At 39.9% G+C, this 19859-nt stretch overlaps 1 protein-coding gene across 1 annotated transcript in view; it reads left to right on the plus strand.

Moving 5' to 3' along the window:
* The window catches only part of zranb3 (zinc finger, RAN-binding domain containing 3), a 94463-nt gene that overhangs the window by 25793 nt on the left and 48811 nt on the right, over nucleotides 1–19859 (plus strand). Inside the window, exons 5-7 of the mRNA XM_036561103.1 lie at nucleotides 3020–3105; nucleotides 6498–6669; nucleotides 14213–14347. Of these exons, the coding sequence (XP_036416996.1) occupies nucleotides 3020–3105; nucleotides 6498–6669; nucleotides 14213–14347 (393 nt within the window). The remainder of the gene's footprint in view (nucleotides 1–3019; nucleotides 3106–6497; nucleotides 6670–14212; nucleotides 14348–19859) is intronic.

The following is a 19859-nucleotide window of genomic DNA, read 5'->3' on the forward strand; positions in this document are numbered from 1 at the left end:
GCTAACATTCTTTCATGAGGCAAGAACAGTTGTGCTCTGATAGGAGCACTCTGATTCTTTTCTTTAACTTCAAATATTGGAGTCAGTTTAATGTTTGTCCTTATTAATTTTTATGGTTAAGGTTAGGTGTTTCATATCAGTCAGACCAAATTTAGAATCACCACACCCAGTCATAGTAGAAATATAAAATGTTTTGTGTATGAGTATTAACAAATATGTATAACACAGCAGTTATTTTTCAGATAAGTAAAATGTCGATTTACTTTTCCTAAGGTCAGGCCTAGGGCTGGGCGATAAAACGATAAGTATCGCAATATAACTTTTCCTCGATAGAGCGATAAGACAGGTTCGATAAATTTTCGATATAATACACCATTCTCACACTTCCACATTCAGCGAAAGCCCTGGTGGCGTTTTCTACTGCAAGGAAAGCGACACTACTTTGCTGTCGCCAGGAGAGGGCGCACTTCTGAGTTTTTCGACTTGATTAGAGAGGGAGGGGGCCATGAGTAAAAAAAGGGTCACCAAATATACTTTAGCAACATCTGAAACGCGGAGTTATACATTCCCTGTTTGAGTGGAGCGACCAGCGATCTGTTCTCCTGTGACCGAGTGTGAGTGACGAGGTCAGTGGTGTAACTGTACTGTCCTACAGTGAACTCACCTCTTTCCATGCATCCTAACAACTTTAGCGGTGTTAAATCACGTCTGCAGCACCGTGTTACAGCGCCAAACCATCATATTTTAGTATTAGTGCATTCGCAAGCAACGAAAGTGAAAGAAAGAAGTGGGTTAATATGAGTTACAGCCCTGATTTAAACGAAAGTAAACTGAGGAAGCTGTGAGGCATTGGGAAGCGGGAGAGCGCTAGGTTAGCTTTCCAGGCTAGCTGTGTTTAGCTGCTGGCTAACTTGAAGCAGCGCTCCGGCACAACACAGTGAATTGATGATACGGTAGATCAAACAAGACACAAAATCACCGCTTTCAGTTTAAACATACCTAAAAGGAGGACTCTGTTTGACTGGTGTGAGAGATTCACACTGCAGATAATGCTTTTACACAGCAAACGTCAGATATACTGCGGTTCACCCCTTAAACTACTACGATTGTATAGAGAAATCCAGTCGTCGCTAGCTGGTGTCTGAATACTGTGATATGCTCTGACATGGATGTGGCAGGAGTGACAGCAGTGACCTACCGAACCAAGTTGACGTTGTTGAGAAACTAAAGAGTTTAGCACTGTTGTTGGCCGCTTGTTTAGTATTTGTAACTGGATAGCCGAGCGCTCGTCACCAGACAGCTAAAAATAATCTTTTTTTTTCTTAAATTAGGACTATTACAAAAATTGCAGCTGTGCATTTCAAGCTGATAAAAACAGCTCAGAAACTTTCTCCCACTGTCCCAAGACAGATTTGTGAAATGTTCCACTGTTTGCCAAGTGTTTGTCATGATCGGACCATAAGTGATAGTTTAAAACCACAATTAACCACCCAGGAGCAAAATCAGCCTTCAAACATGAAAGAAATCATGATTTGACATTTATCGCGATATGTATCGATATTGAACGAACGAATGAATGAATGAATTTTGTTTATCGTGATAACGTTTTTGGCCATATCATCCAGCTCTAGTCAGGCCTAAGATATTGAAATGTGGAAGCCTGAAGGGTGTAATTTTGGTTTCAGAAGTGGATGGGACACTATACGCTGACCCCCTCCACTTGTCAGACCCCCCAAACACACATACAAAACAAAACATAGCTAGCTAATAATACTCACATTCTACATTGGGTCATTTTAATGTAATGTTATTTGCTGATACAAATCCATACATAGATTTACATTAATTTTTACCATGGATGTTAGGTAGTTGATCTTGTTTACCATTTGAGTCAACAAAAAGTTCTGTATGACTATAATTTTCAAATCGCAAGAGCTGGAGTTTTACTTGTATCCCACATAATTCAACACTGAATGAAAAGTAGGGACATTTATATGTATATTTATGTATGTATATATATTTATATGTATGTAAAGTGGAATGAAATGTAATAATGCAGAGCTTGTGAACTGGCGGTCTGGCACTGCATTCAACGCTCAAGTATCAGTCTGGAAAAAATTAATGTACTAGTCTTCTTGGCGAAAAAAAAAGACCTGGAGCGTAATTTATAGAACATAATTATGTTTAAATCACAATTGCTATATTGGTCAGAAAAATCTCAAATAAATATTTTCCCGAGTTCTTCAGCCTTACTAACCGTATCTTACTAGATCACCCTATTTCACTGTTTATCTGATAAATCATGGCTAACGTTATTGAAGTTAGTGCTGACGGAATGGATTATCTTCTCATAACATGACCTGCGACTCATTCTTCTTTCTTACGACACTTCTAAATATTTCGGACAAATTTATTTGCATCTTCGTCTTCACTGTTATAGTAGCCAGTAATCTGTGTCTCAGCGCTTGTGACTTGGCGCAGGGTGGGGAGCAGGCCCTTCGGGGGTATTTTGGAAACGACACTGTGCCATTGCGTGTATCGAAGTGTTTAATCTTATCCACACAGGGACGGAGTGGCTGCAAGTTTTTATTCCAACACAACAGGAGCATGTACGATCAAGAGTGGACAACTGAGACCAATTAAATAAAAAAATGGACTCAAGTGAGCTCCTGCTTGATTGGAATGAAGACCTGCAGCCACACCAGCCCTTTGTGCATAAGATTGGACACCCCAACATATATCTTGGTTGTCCCTTGACTAATTTTATTCTATTTGTTAGTCTTAATTTTCATAGTCCTTATTGTGGTTTGTTCATTTTTAGATTTTTAAATATTTCTTTGTATATTTTATACCATTTGTCTATTGATTTTTCATTGCTTACTGTTATACTGTTGTATTTTAAGCTGTCTTGCATTACTTTTAAAGCACAAGTGGTATCATGTATGTTATGCTGGGTCTCTCTATTTCTCTGTATCTCCAACTCCATCTTCATCTCCATCTCTTCCTGTCTCTCTGTCAGCTTTTCATGCAGATTGATGCTCTGTACCCACGGCGGTTTGGCACCTGGAGTGACTACGCCAAAAAATACTGCAACGCTCACTACAAGTAAGCACCTCAGTGTAATTATAAATTTAATGAGTGCAATCAAACAACATATAGGCCTATACAACATATGACTGGTAAAGGCTCCATATCAAACACTTTAATTAATCACTGCTAATTATTTATTCATTTTCTAATTACTGAGTGCAAATTATCTCAGCGAGCAGTGTTTGAAATACAGCTTTGGTGGTGTGTATTAAATTAGACGAGACCCAGCAAGTTGCAGTAATCTTAACCTTTACCAAATTACATTTTGTTTTGTAATGAATGAGTTACCAAATGAGTGAAGAGTGTTGAAGAGCAAACTACATCACCAAGAACTTGTACAAAGTCATTTTGAAAAATAACTGGCTCTGGCTGAGGTGTCTGAGATAACGTATTTGTGTTTTGTGAAGCCATGTATTTGTGTTTAAGCGAAACATTGCTTCCTTCACAACATCCACGAAAGAGTGTGCTGGTTCACACCAAAGAGCTGCATGAACCCAACCTATACCAGCCGCTCAGAGCGCCAACCCAACCAGGCCTGACTGGTACTGCTAGATTTAAAACCCACACATGCTTGCATGCACTAATAGAGATTGTTTATTGGAGATATGGTTTTACATTGCTTTGTTTTATTACTAAGTGCTGAGCTTCTCCTATAGCCAACACTAAACTGGTGTGAGGAAGTACACTGACATTATTTTGTTCATGGTAAGCAGTTGGTAAGACTTTATTTTACACATACTAAACTATACAGTCATATATAAAAGATTGGAGATGGAGATACAAGGTTTTGTATTGGCAGCAGGAATATGTTAAATTCAGCAAATAAATAGAAACTGTGCGAATTTGCAGAAAATTGTCATATTGAAGTTTCCTGTAGCAGATGTTCTAACTGATTTTCACTTGGACAATCAACAAAACATTGACCAGGGGTGTTCAAACCTTTGCAAACAACTGTGAGAGAGAGAGAGCGTAAAAGAGAAAAAGCGTGACAGTTTGTAGGCATTTTCCTTCAAATAAAAGCAGATCCACTACATGACCTGACTGCCAATGACCTGCAGCTTCTCTGGTAAATACATTATTTACGACTAATGACATCTCTTAAACACACACACACACACACACACACACACGCTCACTCATGTTGTAAATGTTCTAATGAAACCATGGAGATAAATAGGGCACGGACATAAGCAGACCTGTGATGGATTGGCGACCTGTCCAGGGTTTCCTGCCTTCCTCCCAGTGAGCGCTGGGATGGGCTCCGGCACCTGCCGCGACCCAGGAGGATAAGCAGCTTAGATGATGAGGGGAGTGAGTGAGTGGGCATTAACAGGGGCTGTGTTTGTGTGAACGTATGTTCTTTTTATTTCTTTTTCTTTTCTTAAACCATTTCCTTTGTCTAGTCATTCTTTGGCTATGATAAGGTAAAAATGTATACAGTTGAAAAGACTGCACTTATATAGGCAGTAGGGGTGGGAATCTCTAGGCACCTCAGGATTCAATTCGATTACGATTCAGAGGGCTGCGATGCGATTATAAAACGATTATCGATGCATCTTTTTTTCTATATAGCATTTATATTTTCTCACTGTGTGAGCTCAAGTTTCAAGTTCAAGTTTCGAGTTTATTTGTCACTTGCACAACATGTCAGGACATTTATGCATTGAAATGCTTGTGGTGAGGCTCAGCTAATCACTCTACAGAAAGTAAATAAGTAAAAATAAAAATACAAGAAAAACCAACTGAAATATATTAAATATACACAAAATATACACAGAATATAGAGACAAGTAACTCGGTGGTATTGTTATTTAAAGTGACTTGGTACTTCTAAAGCAAAGTATTTGTAATGATCCATAATGAATTTACTTCCAATATCTTTTTTAATAAAACAAATGGAAGTGATGTGGCAAGTGAACTAGAAGGCTCTCATTCAGTGCTCTTGTTTGGAGCATGAGAAGCTGCTGCCACTCATCTGTGATAAAATGCGCAGTTACGGTGAAATAAGATCCAGTGGCAGTGGATGTCCACGCAGCACATGTTACAGCTGTTCTACCCGTTTTCTTTAGTGATTTTATAACTTCAGTTTTGGTCTCGTTGTAGAGACGGGGTGTCGCTGTGTCAGTAAAGTATCTTTGAGACGGATCGTGTGCAACATAGCGTGAAAGCCCTGTTTCGCAACGACTGAGAACCGGCGTGCAAACTGCAGGTCACCTAGCAGCGATGCGTTATTCGCATTTATAAGCGCTGCTGTTGGTTTCCTGGTATGTTAAATCTGCAATGAGAGACTGTCACACACTAAAAAGTGGCGAAGATGAAGTCAGCTTCTCTTTCGAATTCTCCCGTTCCAGCTTACATGGTGCCGCATTTACATTCGGTGCCTCAGTTAGAATTTAAGGTGGAACAGGTAAATTCGAACGAGAATGAGAAGCGACTTCAGCCTCGTAAGACAGCCGAATGTTGAGAGACATTTCACAAGAAAGTGTTCTGGTTTTGAGGAAAAGTTTTCTGGTGGAGATGGGAGGAAAGTGGAGCGAAGTAAATCTGCATTTTCGTTTATGTTGTTTAGCCTATACTAGGACATTATCACATACTGAGACATAAAATGTTGTGGCTCCCAACCTGGTTTGATTTTTGTTGAAAGGTCAAAATGGCTCTTCTTATCATTTGTGTTGTGACTTCTGTTCTAACCTGGCTTTAATGCAGAGGGAGCCGGTCGGGTTTCTCACTCACCAGTTGTGTTTTTGTTATGTGCCGCCACAGACTGTCCGGGCGCTGCACTTCCGCACTTCCAAGTTCCGCCTTTTGCGTTCCGTCAACATTACGTTATAAATTAAATATTTAGAAAATCGTTTTTTGACATTTGTGAATCGATTCTGAATCGTTCACGTCCGCATCGCGATGCATCTAAGAATCGATTTTTTCCCGCACCCCTAATAGGCAGAAACATCACCAGCTAATTAACTACACACATACACATTTTCAGTTTGGTGAAGAATGCTGGGGTACATGCAAATGAGACAAAGAAACTCCAGCACATGAGATCTACTCTCAGGTACAGAGTAAAATGGATGAGCTTCTCTAGAAGAAGGGCACTGACTGTCCAGTTTGGCATTATTTTGGTGTCCATCCGAACAAACACGGAGAACCACTGGATGTTAATATAGTTATTATTAAGTAATTTAATAAGCAAGCCCATTTGTTGATTATATAATAATTATATTACCGTCGGGGAAAATGCAAACTGTGGAGTGCGGCTCTGTACCGCTCACATGTGGTGCTTCATAACTCTATTTGGATCGCGCTAATATGATTTATTGTATAATTCTGCAGACGATAATCATTTGTCTACATTTTCATTATCGTCCAGCCTGCTACTGACCTTGTGCATTTGTTATTCTGTGCAGATTCTTCGGGAACAGGCGTCAGTGGGACTGTCGTGGAGCATCTCATTTGGATGAGCTGCACCACAGGCTGAGTGAGATTATGATTCGCAGGCTCAAAGCCGAGGTCCTCACTCAGCTGCCGGCCAAAATCCGCCAGAGGATCCCCTTCGATCTGCCCAAAGAGGCAGGCAAGGTGAGGCATACATTAGAGCCCCAAAGAGCTTAAATCCATGTTCTCTTTCTAATTATGTCAATCTTTGTCAGGTGGACACACAATATACATGAACAAAGTATGCTCTATGTCCAATAAGCTGATGAATTTCACCAGAATTTCCCATGTTTCGGTGTAAACTGGGTAGTTCTAATCTTGGGTAAAGCTTGAATGAGCATTACCCTCGCTGATCAAAAGGCTGATATGGCTCATCCTACCAGTACAGCTTCGACAAAACTGTGTTCCGCCATGATCTCTCTCTTTTCAACACAGAGAAACTCAGTGAGTTAAAGCTAAAAACTGAGTTAAGGTTAACCTGGCAAGCATAACTGAGCCAGGAAGCTGCCTCATCTGTCTGTTGTTTATTCGTTTGTCCAACCAGCCTTCCAAGCATTTCATGCTTATATGTTGTGTGGATGCAAATCAACAGTTAAGTGAATAAAAGGTTGATCTTCTTTAAGGCATCACCACATAAAAGCTGCACACTGTTATGGTGAGCGTGGTTCTGCAACTTCACCTGCATATATAGAGTGTTAGTTCTGTTGTACAAATGGATGTCAGTGAAGTGTGCTAATAAGAATATTAGGACAGTGTTTTTAAGCCAGGTTTTATCACATTTCTATCTTGTTTTTCATTCAGACTTGCCAGATGTTTAACCTCTTTAACTCAGTGACTTTTATTACATCCCACTTACTATTATTCAGTAATTCAATTCAAGTCTGAAACTTCCAGCAGTTTCTTTATGTTTAAGAGTTTGATATAAGACTCAATTTTATCATGATCTGTAATATTAACCCCTTGTTCTCTGGGACTGTTCCCTAACAACAAAACTACCAATCACGACACACAACAAAATATTTCACTGCTCTAACACACTGACTAAAGCTGGTCACTAACTGCTGGGTTGAATGAGGTATGTTTAAGCAGGAAAATCACCAGGGCTGCAACTAAGCATTATTTCCATAATCTGTTAATCTATCGATCATTTTTTTCAGTGAATCAACTAATCTAATGATTATGTTGCTGTTTCAATAAGAAATAAATTTAAACTTGAAGTTGAAAATCCAACATTTAAAAAAGCTACAACACTGTTACTTTAAGATCTCAGTTAAAGTTGTTGCTGAATCAAAAGTATGATTGAATACAAGAAATTGTTAAAAAAAAGAGATTTTAATTATTTACTAGTCTCTAAACAGTAAAAAAATTAAAAGTACGTTTATCCTACTTTTTCATTTATCATCTAGTGGCTATTTGTAGTACATTTAGCATGCACTATTTTTATCTTCCCCTCGATGACAGGACAGCGTTTGCCTGGAGCCTTACTGTTCATTGTCAAACTGCAACTTCAGTATGGTGTTAATTTTATTCCTCTGTATTTAACATCACTGAAATGTTCCGCTCTTTCATGTTGTGTTTTTCTGTTCTTAGTTAAAGCACTTACCCACTATCCAAACAAGCAAGAGAAAAGGTGCTGGATGCTTTAGTTTCAGTTCATTTGTTTCGTTTGTGCTTTATTTCGTGCTGCTGTGAAATGCTATCTCTCCTTTTTGTATAGCACACTGTAATGTGCTGTGACTACTGTGTATCTCATTTTCTTGAATTTATCTCCATTTGCACCATTTGTGAATGTTAACATCTCTACGACAGTTAGTTCCGCCAGCACAGTCTGAGTCACGTGTGTCAAACTCAATCATCAAAAGGGCCATATCAAAAAATCTCAAATATCTCATTTTTTTTTAACATTGTGCCATAAACCAAACTGATCATTGTTTATTCAAAATGTGCAAAAACTTCAACAGTAAAATATAGCCACTTTGAAATATGACATGAATACTTGAAATATTCTAAATGTAAATGTCTGCAGGAGCTCAGTCTTTTAAACCTACGCATTTGCTTCAACTAGACATCTGACATCTTTTCATTGCTGCAAGTTCATTAATGCTTGGGCTCAATTTCTGAGCTGCTGAGCTGACGTTAGATGTTTAAATTGGCTGATCTGCAGTTAGTTGTTTGGTGATATGACTGGTGTGGACTGAGGTGTAATCGCTGTCCCATAGATTGTTGTTGGTGTAGGAAAGTCAGAGCGCACATTACGTTGCAGTGCATGCTGGGGACTGTAGTATAGTGCACTGTCGCGGGCCTGATCTAGACACATGGGTCTGACTGGTTGAAAAGCTTTCTAGCCATGCTGTTATCACAACATCTGTATCATTCCGCTGAGGTTGCTAAGTAAAACCGCTTTACAGCTGACTGTACATTTCAACTTGACCACATACAAAAACAGAAAATAACATTAGTTGATTTATATATTATAGTTTATCATTATTTACATATTAAATTATCATTAGAAAATAACACAACTTTCTATCTGGGGTGCTCAGCACCCCTAAAGCTCTGATCCTGGCATTGGTTTCTGAAACATTATGCTATGTTATGTAAATATATTTGATTGTAGTTTGTCCTCTGTCCTTTAGGAGTGAGAAAGTGTAGGTTTTATCATGTTTGGATGTTAATTTCATGAGAACGCTAAGAGAAAAAAATAAAAAATGTCCAATATAAAACCATTTTTAACACTCTGTCTGTAATGCAAACTTTTCTGGCTTTAATATTAAAGCACAAGTTATATACTATTCGGGGCTTCTTTGTTTTGCTTTTTTTGTTCATTTTACAGAGCGGTATAAAATCGCCAAACTCTACTGGACTGCAGTTCAGTGAAAACAGAACATATTGTGGCGTCGGCGTATCACTCATAAAGAAATACAGTCAACACATGTATACATGAACATGTGCACAAGACAGACTCGAGCTTATTTATTCACACATGCACTCGTTCATAGCACACATTCACATTTTCACACCCACACGTACCAGTTCAGCCATTTCTTTCCATGCTCCCTCACACACCCATATGCTAACTCTCCAATCAGCCAATCTGAGATGAGACAGAATCAGACGGCCTAAATATAGCACTAATTACCTCTCTGTAACCGCCCCGTGGCCGTTGCTAGGCGATAGTATTCGATTAGCACTAATTATCATTTTATCTCACTTGTCCACGATCACACTTTTTTTTCTTCCTCTCTTTTTCCCCCTCTCTTTTCAAACTCTGATGAGCTGTCAGCATGTTATTCAGAGAAGAAAGTACATCTCTAATCACACTTTGTTCTTTCCCAGCTTTTTCTCTCACTCTCTCATTCTCTCACTCTTACTCTGCGCGTGCCTGCTTGTGTGCGTGCGTGTGTGCGTGTGTGCGTGTGCGCGTGTGCCTGCGTGCATGTGTGTATGTGACTTGGCTGTTTTGCCGTTTCTTTCTCTTTCATGAACACTTGATTTACGTACTATTCTGATGAAAATGCTTAGTAAAAGCACTAGCTTGAAAATATCTGTCTGTCATTTCAAGTGCAGTGCCACTGTCTTCTGGTCATGTACTCATCTTCACTTGTCCTCACATCTAAAGATATCACTAATCTAAAACCAGGTATCATTATCGGGCTGATATCAGCAGAAAATACTGGATCAGATACCTGATCGAAGAAAGAATGAATCCAATTCAGTCCTCTAACTATCCTGAAACAGCACGCACACATGCTATGTGACGTGTTGTTGGCTATATTTCTTGAGGTAGAGAGTGATTGAGTAGGTTGAGCATGATAGTCTACTTTTAGATGTTCTTAAGTGAAGTGCTTAATAAATGCTCATTTTAAAGCTTATCAGCTGATACCTAAAACAGGTGATGTCCTGTCATCTGTACTTTCTTCTTCTTCTTCTTTTTCTTCCTCTTCTTCTTTTTCTTTTTCTCCGACTTCATCTTTCTCTCTCTCTCTCTCTCTCTCTCTCTCTCTCGCTCTCTCTCTCTCTCTCTCTCTCTCTCTCGCTCTCGCTCTCTCATTTCTTTTTTATGTCTATCTCCATTTTGCTTGCTTCAACCGTCCCCCCATGCTGGCATCTCTACACCCATCTGTGTGTGTGTGCGCGCGCGTGTGTGTGCGCACATGCCAGATACCAGTAATACAAAGAGCAGCTCACCTGCTACCAAGCCTCATAAATCATCTGCTGTCACTGCACACGCACACACGTATGCATCATACCATTACAAATGTACACGCATGCATATATAGGTGTGTGTGTGTGTGTGTGTGTGTGTGTGTGTGTGTGTGTAGGGTGCAACTATAGAATATTTTCATTTTTAAATATGCTATTGAATATTTTTTGGAAAATGTGAATATTCTGTCAGAAGAAAAGCTTTTATTTTCTAGATTGTTATCTTGAGACAACAAGATAAGTAGCTTGTTATTTCAAGATAACAATTTTGTAATTGTAATGAAAAGAAATAGAGACGTCCATCAATGTGTTAATACATTCTGGAGAATAGGGATGTGCATTCCAACTAATTTTGATATTCAAGGGTCTATTAGAGTTAGTAGATAGATATCCGGTTAACCGCAAGGAAAGAAAAAGCAACAACAAAAAGGAATAAAAACAGACTTCAGCCGAAATCAGAGCAAGGTTGTAGGCGTCCTTTTTAGTTGACAGCACGAGAGTTTAAAATTTGTTTTATTATTTATAAATAGCCGAGGGAAATTGGTAGGTTTTCATCTTGGATGAGTAATGGAAGCTGCCTCTTCAGAGGAGCTAATGAGCAAACACTAGCTGATACTTTGGATGCTGATGAGGACTCCTCTTCTGTTCAAGGACTATTCTCCTCAGTGGGCAATGTGCCAACATGTTGTTTGCAGAGTTTCACTGTTTCTGGGTCTAGCTAACAACAGTTAGACTAGTTAGTGAAAAAACCTGCCAGAGCCGGCTCAGTCACATCCATATCCATTTGTCCTTGGTAATGTGCTCACCTTAAGGCCTCGTGTTTCGTAGTAGCAAAGTATAATATTATATACTCATGGCACTGTCACACTTCACAGTCCTGTTAAAACATAAAATTAGTGTTTCACTGAATTTTTATCCGGCTTATTTTCTTCATCTTTCCACAATGAATTTTCTCACCAAATCCAATTTTTTTGTTTGGCTGTTCACAATATCTTTTAAATGTGACCTATATGCGACATTAGTCTGAACAGATCAGCTCTCAGATCGTTCTCCTATGGTCGCATTCGGCCATTTCTTTAGAAATCTCTTCGAACATGGAGTAGTTGCAATAAGTGCCTTCTAATTTTTTGGTACAGAAACGTCAGCCTAAATGTTTGAGGTCTCAGCAGCACAAAATTCTGATGAATGTGGCGTAAAAGTCGTATGAATTTCGATCTGGCTGTTTAGAGTCGCATTGCTGCAGATCGGATACGTATCGGATTTCAGTACCACATATGAAAGTGTCCCAAATCGGAATGGAAAATGTCAGATTTTATGTGTTTTTTGTTGTTCACACTGCCACACAAATGACACATCTGTGTCGCATATGAAGAAAAAGATTGGATTTGGGCCACTTTTACCTGCTGTGTGAACAAAGCCTTAGTGTGTTTTCACATAGTTCTTTTTAAATGAACTGAACTCAGTTATGTTAAAGTGAACTTCAGAGGGAACCAGCTGCAAATGACCTCAGTGTTTTTTGTGTTTACAGTGTAAGTGAATTTTAAAGAGGACTCTGTTTTCTCACTGGTCCTTTTTAACGTTGATGAGATCATAGACCACTTCTTGTTCACACCACAGCTCCATTAGATCTTAGATCCCTTTCACACCTCTCGCAGTGTGAAAGCAGTGCTCATTGGTTGGGTGTGAAAGTGGGCGGCAGCCTCTGATGAAACTAATCTTTCGGGTGGCGAAGGGAACTACCAGACCTGCCTACTGCTCTCCTATTGGCCACGCTGATACTTGGCTGAAGTGTGTTGTGCAAAAGTAAAATAATGACCCCCACATGTATCGTGACTGTGCTCCAATCAATCAACAATGTATTTGAAAAAGCAGCGGTGTATTTCATTCATTCAGTGTTCTATGTGAAAGCAGCTTAAAAATCTGTGTTCTGTGTGCAAAATCAGTAAACTCACATGGGCTCTTGCGTCGTATCGCATCTTGTCTTGTCACAAGATCTTTACAAGGCTTAATCCTGTAGTACCTTATATGATCTTTGGCAGTTGTTACTCGCTGAAGTGCTGGAAGACTGTGGACGTTTACTACGATAAGACTTGAGATCTTTGCTAACACAAAGCTTCTCATTGATTTGTGCATTTATTTTCACAATCAGACCAGAAAACGAACTACAAAAGAACCGTACTAAGGCCACCTCGAGAGCTGGTGTGAGTTTGCTTTGCTTTTGGGGTTGTTTAGAGGGCTCCGAGTTCCTTTGACGTGTTCACATATGCACAGAAAATACCATGACTCTCTGAGTCTGAGTCCACTTCAAACGCTGAAATGGTTCAAGTGTGAAAACACCTGAATTGCAATTTCAGTATTTGAATATTGGCACCTCAAATGATGAACTGAATAGTTGAGTACCTGTGCTCATGTCTAGTGGACAATTCTGTAAGTTAGACTGATACAACTGTATTGTTTGAGCACCAAAGATGGTGAATGATCAGCTCCAATCAATAGCTCTCTCCAGCACTCCTCCTGGCTCCCAGCTCTGATACTGTTAACCATCATTTTCCTTCACTCAGATTTCTTTCAAAATATAATGAGAATACAGTATCCTGATCTCTGTATCGTGAATTGATCATAACTGAACTAAAGGAGCACAAAGAGTTGCTGTAGGTTACTGAGGTTAAGGTTAGGTTTGGTCCAGGTGTGGGCAGGGCAGTATTTATCTACAGTAATGCACAGACACCCTGTGTGTGTGGGTGTGTGTGGGTGTGTGTGTGTGATTTATTGCGCTGGTGTGCCATGTGTTTCCATATTCCCCTGCTGCTGTCAGTGCAGCGCTATAATTGGGCAGGTCACATGACCCACAGAGAGTGAGCTGATGTTCAGCAACATCAGGGATCTCTACACTTCCACACCACCCCCCACCTCTCTCTCTTTCTTTCTCTTTCTGTCTCTCTCTCTCTCTGTCTCTCTCTCTCTCTCTCTCTCTGTCGCCCAACTTGCATTATCTCTACTTTCTCTGTTTCTCTCTTTCCCCTTCCCTCACAGCTTTCCTTTCTCTTTCTCTTTTCTTTTTCTCTTTGCATCCATTGCATTCTCTTTTCTTTCTCTGTATCTTTCCCCTTCCCTCACTCCTTTTCTTTCTCTTTCCCCCTCTCTCATTCTCTTCTCCCTCTCTCTCTTGCTATTTCTGTCTCTCTTCCCTTCCCTCACTTCTTTCTCTCTGTTTCTCTCCCTCCATCTCTCTGTATTTATCCACTCGCTTTCTTTCTTTACATCACTCCTTCTCTCTCTCTCTCTCTCTCTCTCTCTCTCTCTCTCTCTCTCTCTCATATGCTCCACCTTTTCCTCTTCAGTTATGGAAAGTAGGACAGATCTTGCAGTATCATTAATTGTTCTGCCCTTAAAACAACAACAACAAAAAATAAATAAATAAAAAGGAAACAAAACGAGACAACCCCTTACATTTACTTACACTCTTTATCTCCCTCTTTTCCAGGAAGCCAGTGTGAGTTTTGAGAAGTGGGAGAGGCTGATGCGTTCCCTGGATTCGGGGGAGTCAGACAGTGAGAACCCTTTCACTGAAGTCATGAGTCTCATCACACAGATGTACAAACAGACAGCAGTAGCCAAGGTAGCGTCTGTGTGTGTCTGTGTCTGAGTGTGTGTGTGTGTGTCTTAGGACTGCACCATAGAACACTGGTATGGTGATTATATTACTGCTTATTACATTATGGCTTTGTTGTAGCCTTTTGCAAGATCAACATCATGATAAGAGTCATCAATATTGTGTGTGTGTATGTGTATATATATATATATATATATATATATATATATATATATATATATATATATATATACACACACACACACGCGTGTGTGTGTGTGTAGGGAGAGGGGTTATATGGGCGGCAATGTGGGGAAAAAAAAAAAAAATCTTTTTTGACCCACCACCCAAACAATACCTGCTGTGTGGTGCTCCTGACCACAACTACAGAGCACCTATATGGTTAATGCAAGAGTGTGTGTGTGGGTGTGTGTGTGTGTATGTGTGTATATAAATATATACACACACACAGACACATACATACATACATACATATATACACATACAGTCAAAATAATCAATAGATTCTTCAATACCAAATATAATTGGTAGTGACAGTCCTCAAATTGAAACCAAATACAGCACACTGTTAGACTTGCTGCTTATAGGCCGAAGTTACATGCTCCTGCTTTAGGTCTTTTGTTATTTTATATGCAAACATGGCAAGTAGTTGCAAATTCAAGTACCACACGCATTCACAAGCACATGTACACACATACGCAATCGGAGCGTGCTTTCCTACATTAACAAGAAGGACAGCAGCATGCCGTCGACCCCTAATGACCACCATGGCAACCAGCCCTTCTCTTCTCCGTCTGAGAGGTGATGGCATTGCCATGGGAACGAGCCCCAGGAGGCTGGACCAATGATGACGACGGCCATAACGGCGACCTTTTCAGTTACTCTGTGCCTCTTTTCCTTTTTCTTGTTTCTTTTTTATTCTATTTTATTTTTTTTATTTAAAAGAATAAAAAAGTACAACTGCCTGGCAAAGCAGTAGTAGCAAAGCACTAGTTTTGTTCAGTTTTCTAGATAACAGTATGTTGTACAGTGCCAAAAAACACATAAGCAAGTCAATTTGAGAATACTTAACAAGTCAAAGTGATTTGAGGTAAGTGTTGAGGTTTAAGCTGTGGTCACACCGGACTGCCACCATGCTATTTACTTCACAGGGGTGGAGCAAAAGTCAGGCGAGTACAGGCGGTACAGATGGTTTCGGAGGGAACATGTAGTTCAGTAAATAATTAACATTAGCTGGTTAACTATTTCGTTTTTAGCAACTGTGAGGGGCAAGTAACTTTAGGTTGGCCGAGGAATTTTTCTGCATTTAGCATTTTTCATGAAAGATGATGCCAGAGCTCTGCTGTTGGCTGACACTTTGCAGGGGTTAAAATTCACTTGACGCAAAGTGAAATGTATTGCTACTGTAAGTGAATGTGAGCTATCTAAGCCATGGCTGAGCAACTACATTTGGGATGAGGGCTAAATTAGTTTATGGTTAAGGGCTGTTCTTAGTCATGATGTGCATTGTTGATTGTGGTGATTTCATGTCATGTAATATATTACAATATTGCAGTGTTTAATGTAGAAACCTTTACATTATAAGTGTCTTGTTCTTATCAACTTACAACTTCAATGGTAATGCTAGTTTTTGCTAGGATCTTTGAGATTTCATACCGATTTCTACTGAATTCTTCAGATCTACCAAGAAGCTCTCATCTTATGACGGGTAGATCACAGACGTCACATCTGATATTTGAACGCTCAATGCTAACTTTATATCCGTAACCTATAGCTAGCTAGCTGACTGTTGGAACATGCTTCCGGGACTGAGGTCACACAAGCTCCTGTTATAAGTCGACATGGTTGTTTTTGAAGACATGGTGTCTTATTGTGCGCCATGCCAGGAAAGTACAATTGCGAGGAAACACCCTTGAGGTTATAGGAGTATTTAATGTATCATGTTATTCTCACAGTAAAGGTGGACAGCAAGCTATCACAATCTTGAAATGAAGTTAACCATGTATAATAGGTGCCTGCAGCAGGTGGCTAACCCAAGTAGGAAATGTCTAGCTATGCTGCAAACAACGGTATAATGTACCTTCATGATAAGCACCATTAACAAGGAAGCTTAAATAACCTACTTGCTGGGCAATTTGGCTGGGACCCTGAGCAGCAGGAGAGTGGTCACTTTATGTGAGGGAGAGGAGTGGGAGTAGCTGATGTATTCATATTACTAACTCTTGATTGGTTTTTGCTTAACTGACATCACCTGCGCCAAATTTAGTCCCACCCAGCTCCAATCAAACAGAGGAAAATGACAGATGAAGGTAATTTCAAAACTCTCAACAGAAAAGATCAACATTCTTTCGCTGCCAGCCACAAATACTATAGACCAGGGGTGTCAAAGGGCCATATTAAAGAATCTCAACAAATCTGTAAGCCAGCTGTGTTTTTATTTTATTTTTCCTTTACATTTTGCCATGACTGCAACTGGCCGTTGTTTATTCAAAATATACCAAAACTACAACTGCAACAATAGGCACTGAATACTTGAAGGACTTGAATTTTAAATTAAAGCAAATTGTTTTATAAAACAATAGACTACATTAGCTGTTAAACCTCTTTAAATGTCCCCAATGTACACAATGTCTTTTAAAACTGACCATTCACTTGAACTAGACACCTGGCATGTTTTATTTTATTTTATTTTATTTTTATTTTTTTTGTGTGTGTGGTGCTGTCCTATAGATCATTGTTGGGGAAGGGGTGGGAGCACACATCACATTGCAGTGCATGCTGGGAACTGTCGTGCAGCTCATGGTGAAATTGCGGGTGAATAGGATTGCTCTTTGTGTTTGACACATGAGCTATAGACAATAGTTAAAAGAAATTCATGAAAATAAGTAGACAGGGGCTTTGATGGCTTGGTGCAGGTCTGGTTTAAGAACCATGGGTCTAACATGCTGCTGACTGTGCACTGTGGTTCAAATTAGTGTTTTAAGCAGTGTAATAATGGATATGCACTTGTAGAATTGAAAACATTCGTGCAGAAAATCTTACTCCAGTCGAAGTTGGCGACCTGTGATTTACTCATGCTGATGCCAGGTCCCATCTATCAATGCGCTCTTTTTCTTGAAAGGTTTTTAAAGAAATTTTCCTCTGAGCCATAGACATTAACCATTTTTTGTAGCTCAGTTCCCATGGTGACTCAGTGGCGTTTTGAGACAACGCGACGAAGAAGTCCACTGGAAACTCTGTGGACAGGAAGTGACACGTTGTCCAGCGGTGAGAGCTAAGATAAAGTAAAATATCCACAAGCAGCACATCAACTCAAAACAACTCTCCTCTCACAGTGCTTCTTAACAGCCTCTCAGCAGCCTTAAATTATGAATTATGCTCATATTAATGCTCACATGTATGCACACTTCACAGTAGAATCAGGTCATTGCTTTAAGAGCCTGGTGTGCGTGTGTGTTTGTGCACTCCATGTCATTGTCCCTATTGGTCTCATGATCTCTTGTTCATCACACTTAATCGCTTTTATTGATTTATTCCCACTCTTTCATTTGCTCTCTGCCCAGAGTGTCGTCTCCTTTCATATCCGGCCCACTCGCTTTTCTCTCACACACACACACACACACACACACTCTCACTCACATATACACACACTGCTGGAACACACAGCAGGATGTTGAAGGAATGAAATGCAGTGGAGGGGGGGGGGCAGTATCAAGACTGTGTCAGAAAGCGTGTCACTTTTTTTTTTCTGAAGTGTAAGTTCCTGGCCAGCTTAGAGCGAGCCAAGCATCGGTATTTTTACCCCAACAGCATCTGCTCCCAATTATCTTGAGACTGAGCCTCTCTCACACACTCTTTCTCTCTCACATACACACACACACACACACACACACACACATGGCGCACTGAAAAAGACTTAATGCCGCTTCACAGGGAGCAGTTTTGGATACCAATTAAAAGATGTGAAAACGGCAAAACTAGGCTGTAATAACAGAAGTGGAACGGCGCTTTGAAAGTGTGGGAGAAAGAGGCTTCCTCCCAGCTCGCTAACGACCACTGTTAATGATACAGGCTATTCGCATCATCATCTGATAGTTATCGATCAGTAGATAATCAAATCCTGTGAAGATTGGACAGTTTAAAGCGTGGCTTTCGGTGATGCGAGGATGGAGGACTGTCTCCTTGATATGCTTTTAGCACAAACAACAACAAATTCTTCTGAATCACTAAATCTGTACAGTGGAACAAAATGGCATTCCTCCAGGCCCTCAGTGCAACATACAAGACATGGCAAGCATTTACCGGACCGCACAGTGCAAGTGACCGGAACAAAGCCTCCGTTCCAGTACTGTATTTAATGTGCCATCATTGACCTCCCCTTGCCATTTTGCCTCAGGGGAATCCCCGACACATAGAAGAGCTGTTCCATTTCTGTATCAGCTCAAGTGAAGTTTGTTAGATAACTCCTTCAAGCGGTGAAGGCAGGTGAGGTATTTAGTTTTTAAACTCCAAAACAATGGCACAAAGCTGCCAGCGCAGTAAACAACTTTAAAACACTTTAAGGGGCGTTCTGGCCTAAAACTAGACTTTGTTTGTTGCGGTACTCTGCAGTACAGCACTGTATCCCTCAGCTTGATCAGTTTGACAGACTTCCAGATTTTATATTGTTTCAATGTTTTCATTTGTCACTGTTCACTCCGAACATGCATTATGCACAGCCACTGAGAATTTCTCTAGTGTCAACCAAATCTTCATTACTAGCCTACCCACTGAACTAAAGGCTAATAAATGCAACCAAGCTAGCTTTAGTGCAACAAAAACAGCAATTCTGTCTTTATTCTGCACACAATAGACATCAGAGACAAGTTTTTTCAGATTCAATTCAGAGGTAAGGTATCTAGATAGCCAAGTAGCTACATTGCTAGCTTTAGCTTCTAGCTTGTTGTCCTTCTCGTCTGACGAGTCATTTTTTGTTGTTTGAGTAATCCATTCTCTCCATTTTAAAGCTGAACAGTTTTTGTTATTGATATGGCTGCAAGTTATAATACAGTCATACAGATTCCTAGCTGTATCGCTAGCTGTCTGTCTTTCTTCTGCATTCACCAGCTCATGGAAGAAAAACTTTTCATAACAGCCTGCACTCCAAAAAGCAGTTTTTTTTTTCTGAAAGTTCTTCTCACTTTCAAAGTACATCATCAAAATGGAAATTTAACAGACTGTTAACCGCCAAATGTCACTCTGGAGACACATCTTCGGCGCCACTGTAGGATAGGAGTAAGCATGTTCACAACAGCAGAGTGTCCTTTTCGTTTTTCAGAACCGTGACGTTCGATTTGCTATGTTCAGATTCAGCTCTATGTAGAAACTACTGTTACCTTCTGTAACAGATAACTGCTGCTGTTTGTTACTTCACTCTGCTAGCATTCTAGTCAGAATGCACAGCTAGCAACAACAAGAAAAGCTTCAAAAATAGCTAAGCCAAACAATGCATTTATTCACAAAGTTTTAAAATCTTCTT

This window comes from Colossoma macropomum, unplaced genomic scaffold, assembly GCF_904425465.1.
Source record: "Colossoma macropomum unplaced genomic scaffold, Colossoma_macropomum, whole genome shotgun sequence".
NCBI classification, from domain to species: Eukaryota; Metazoa; Chordata; class Actinopteri; order Characiformes; family Serrasalmidae; genus Colossoma; species Colossoma macropomum.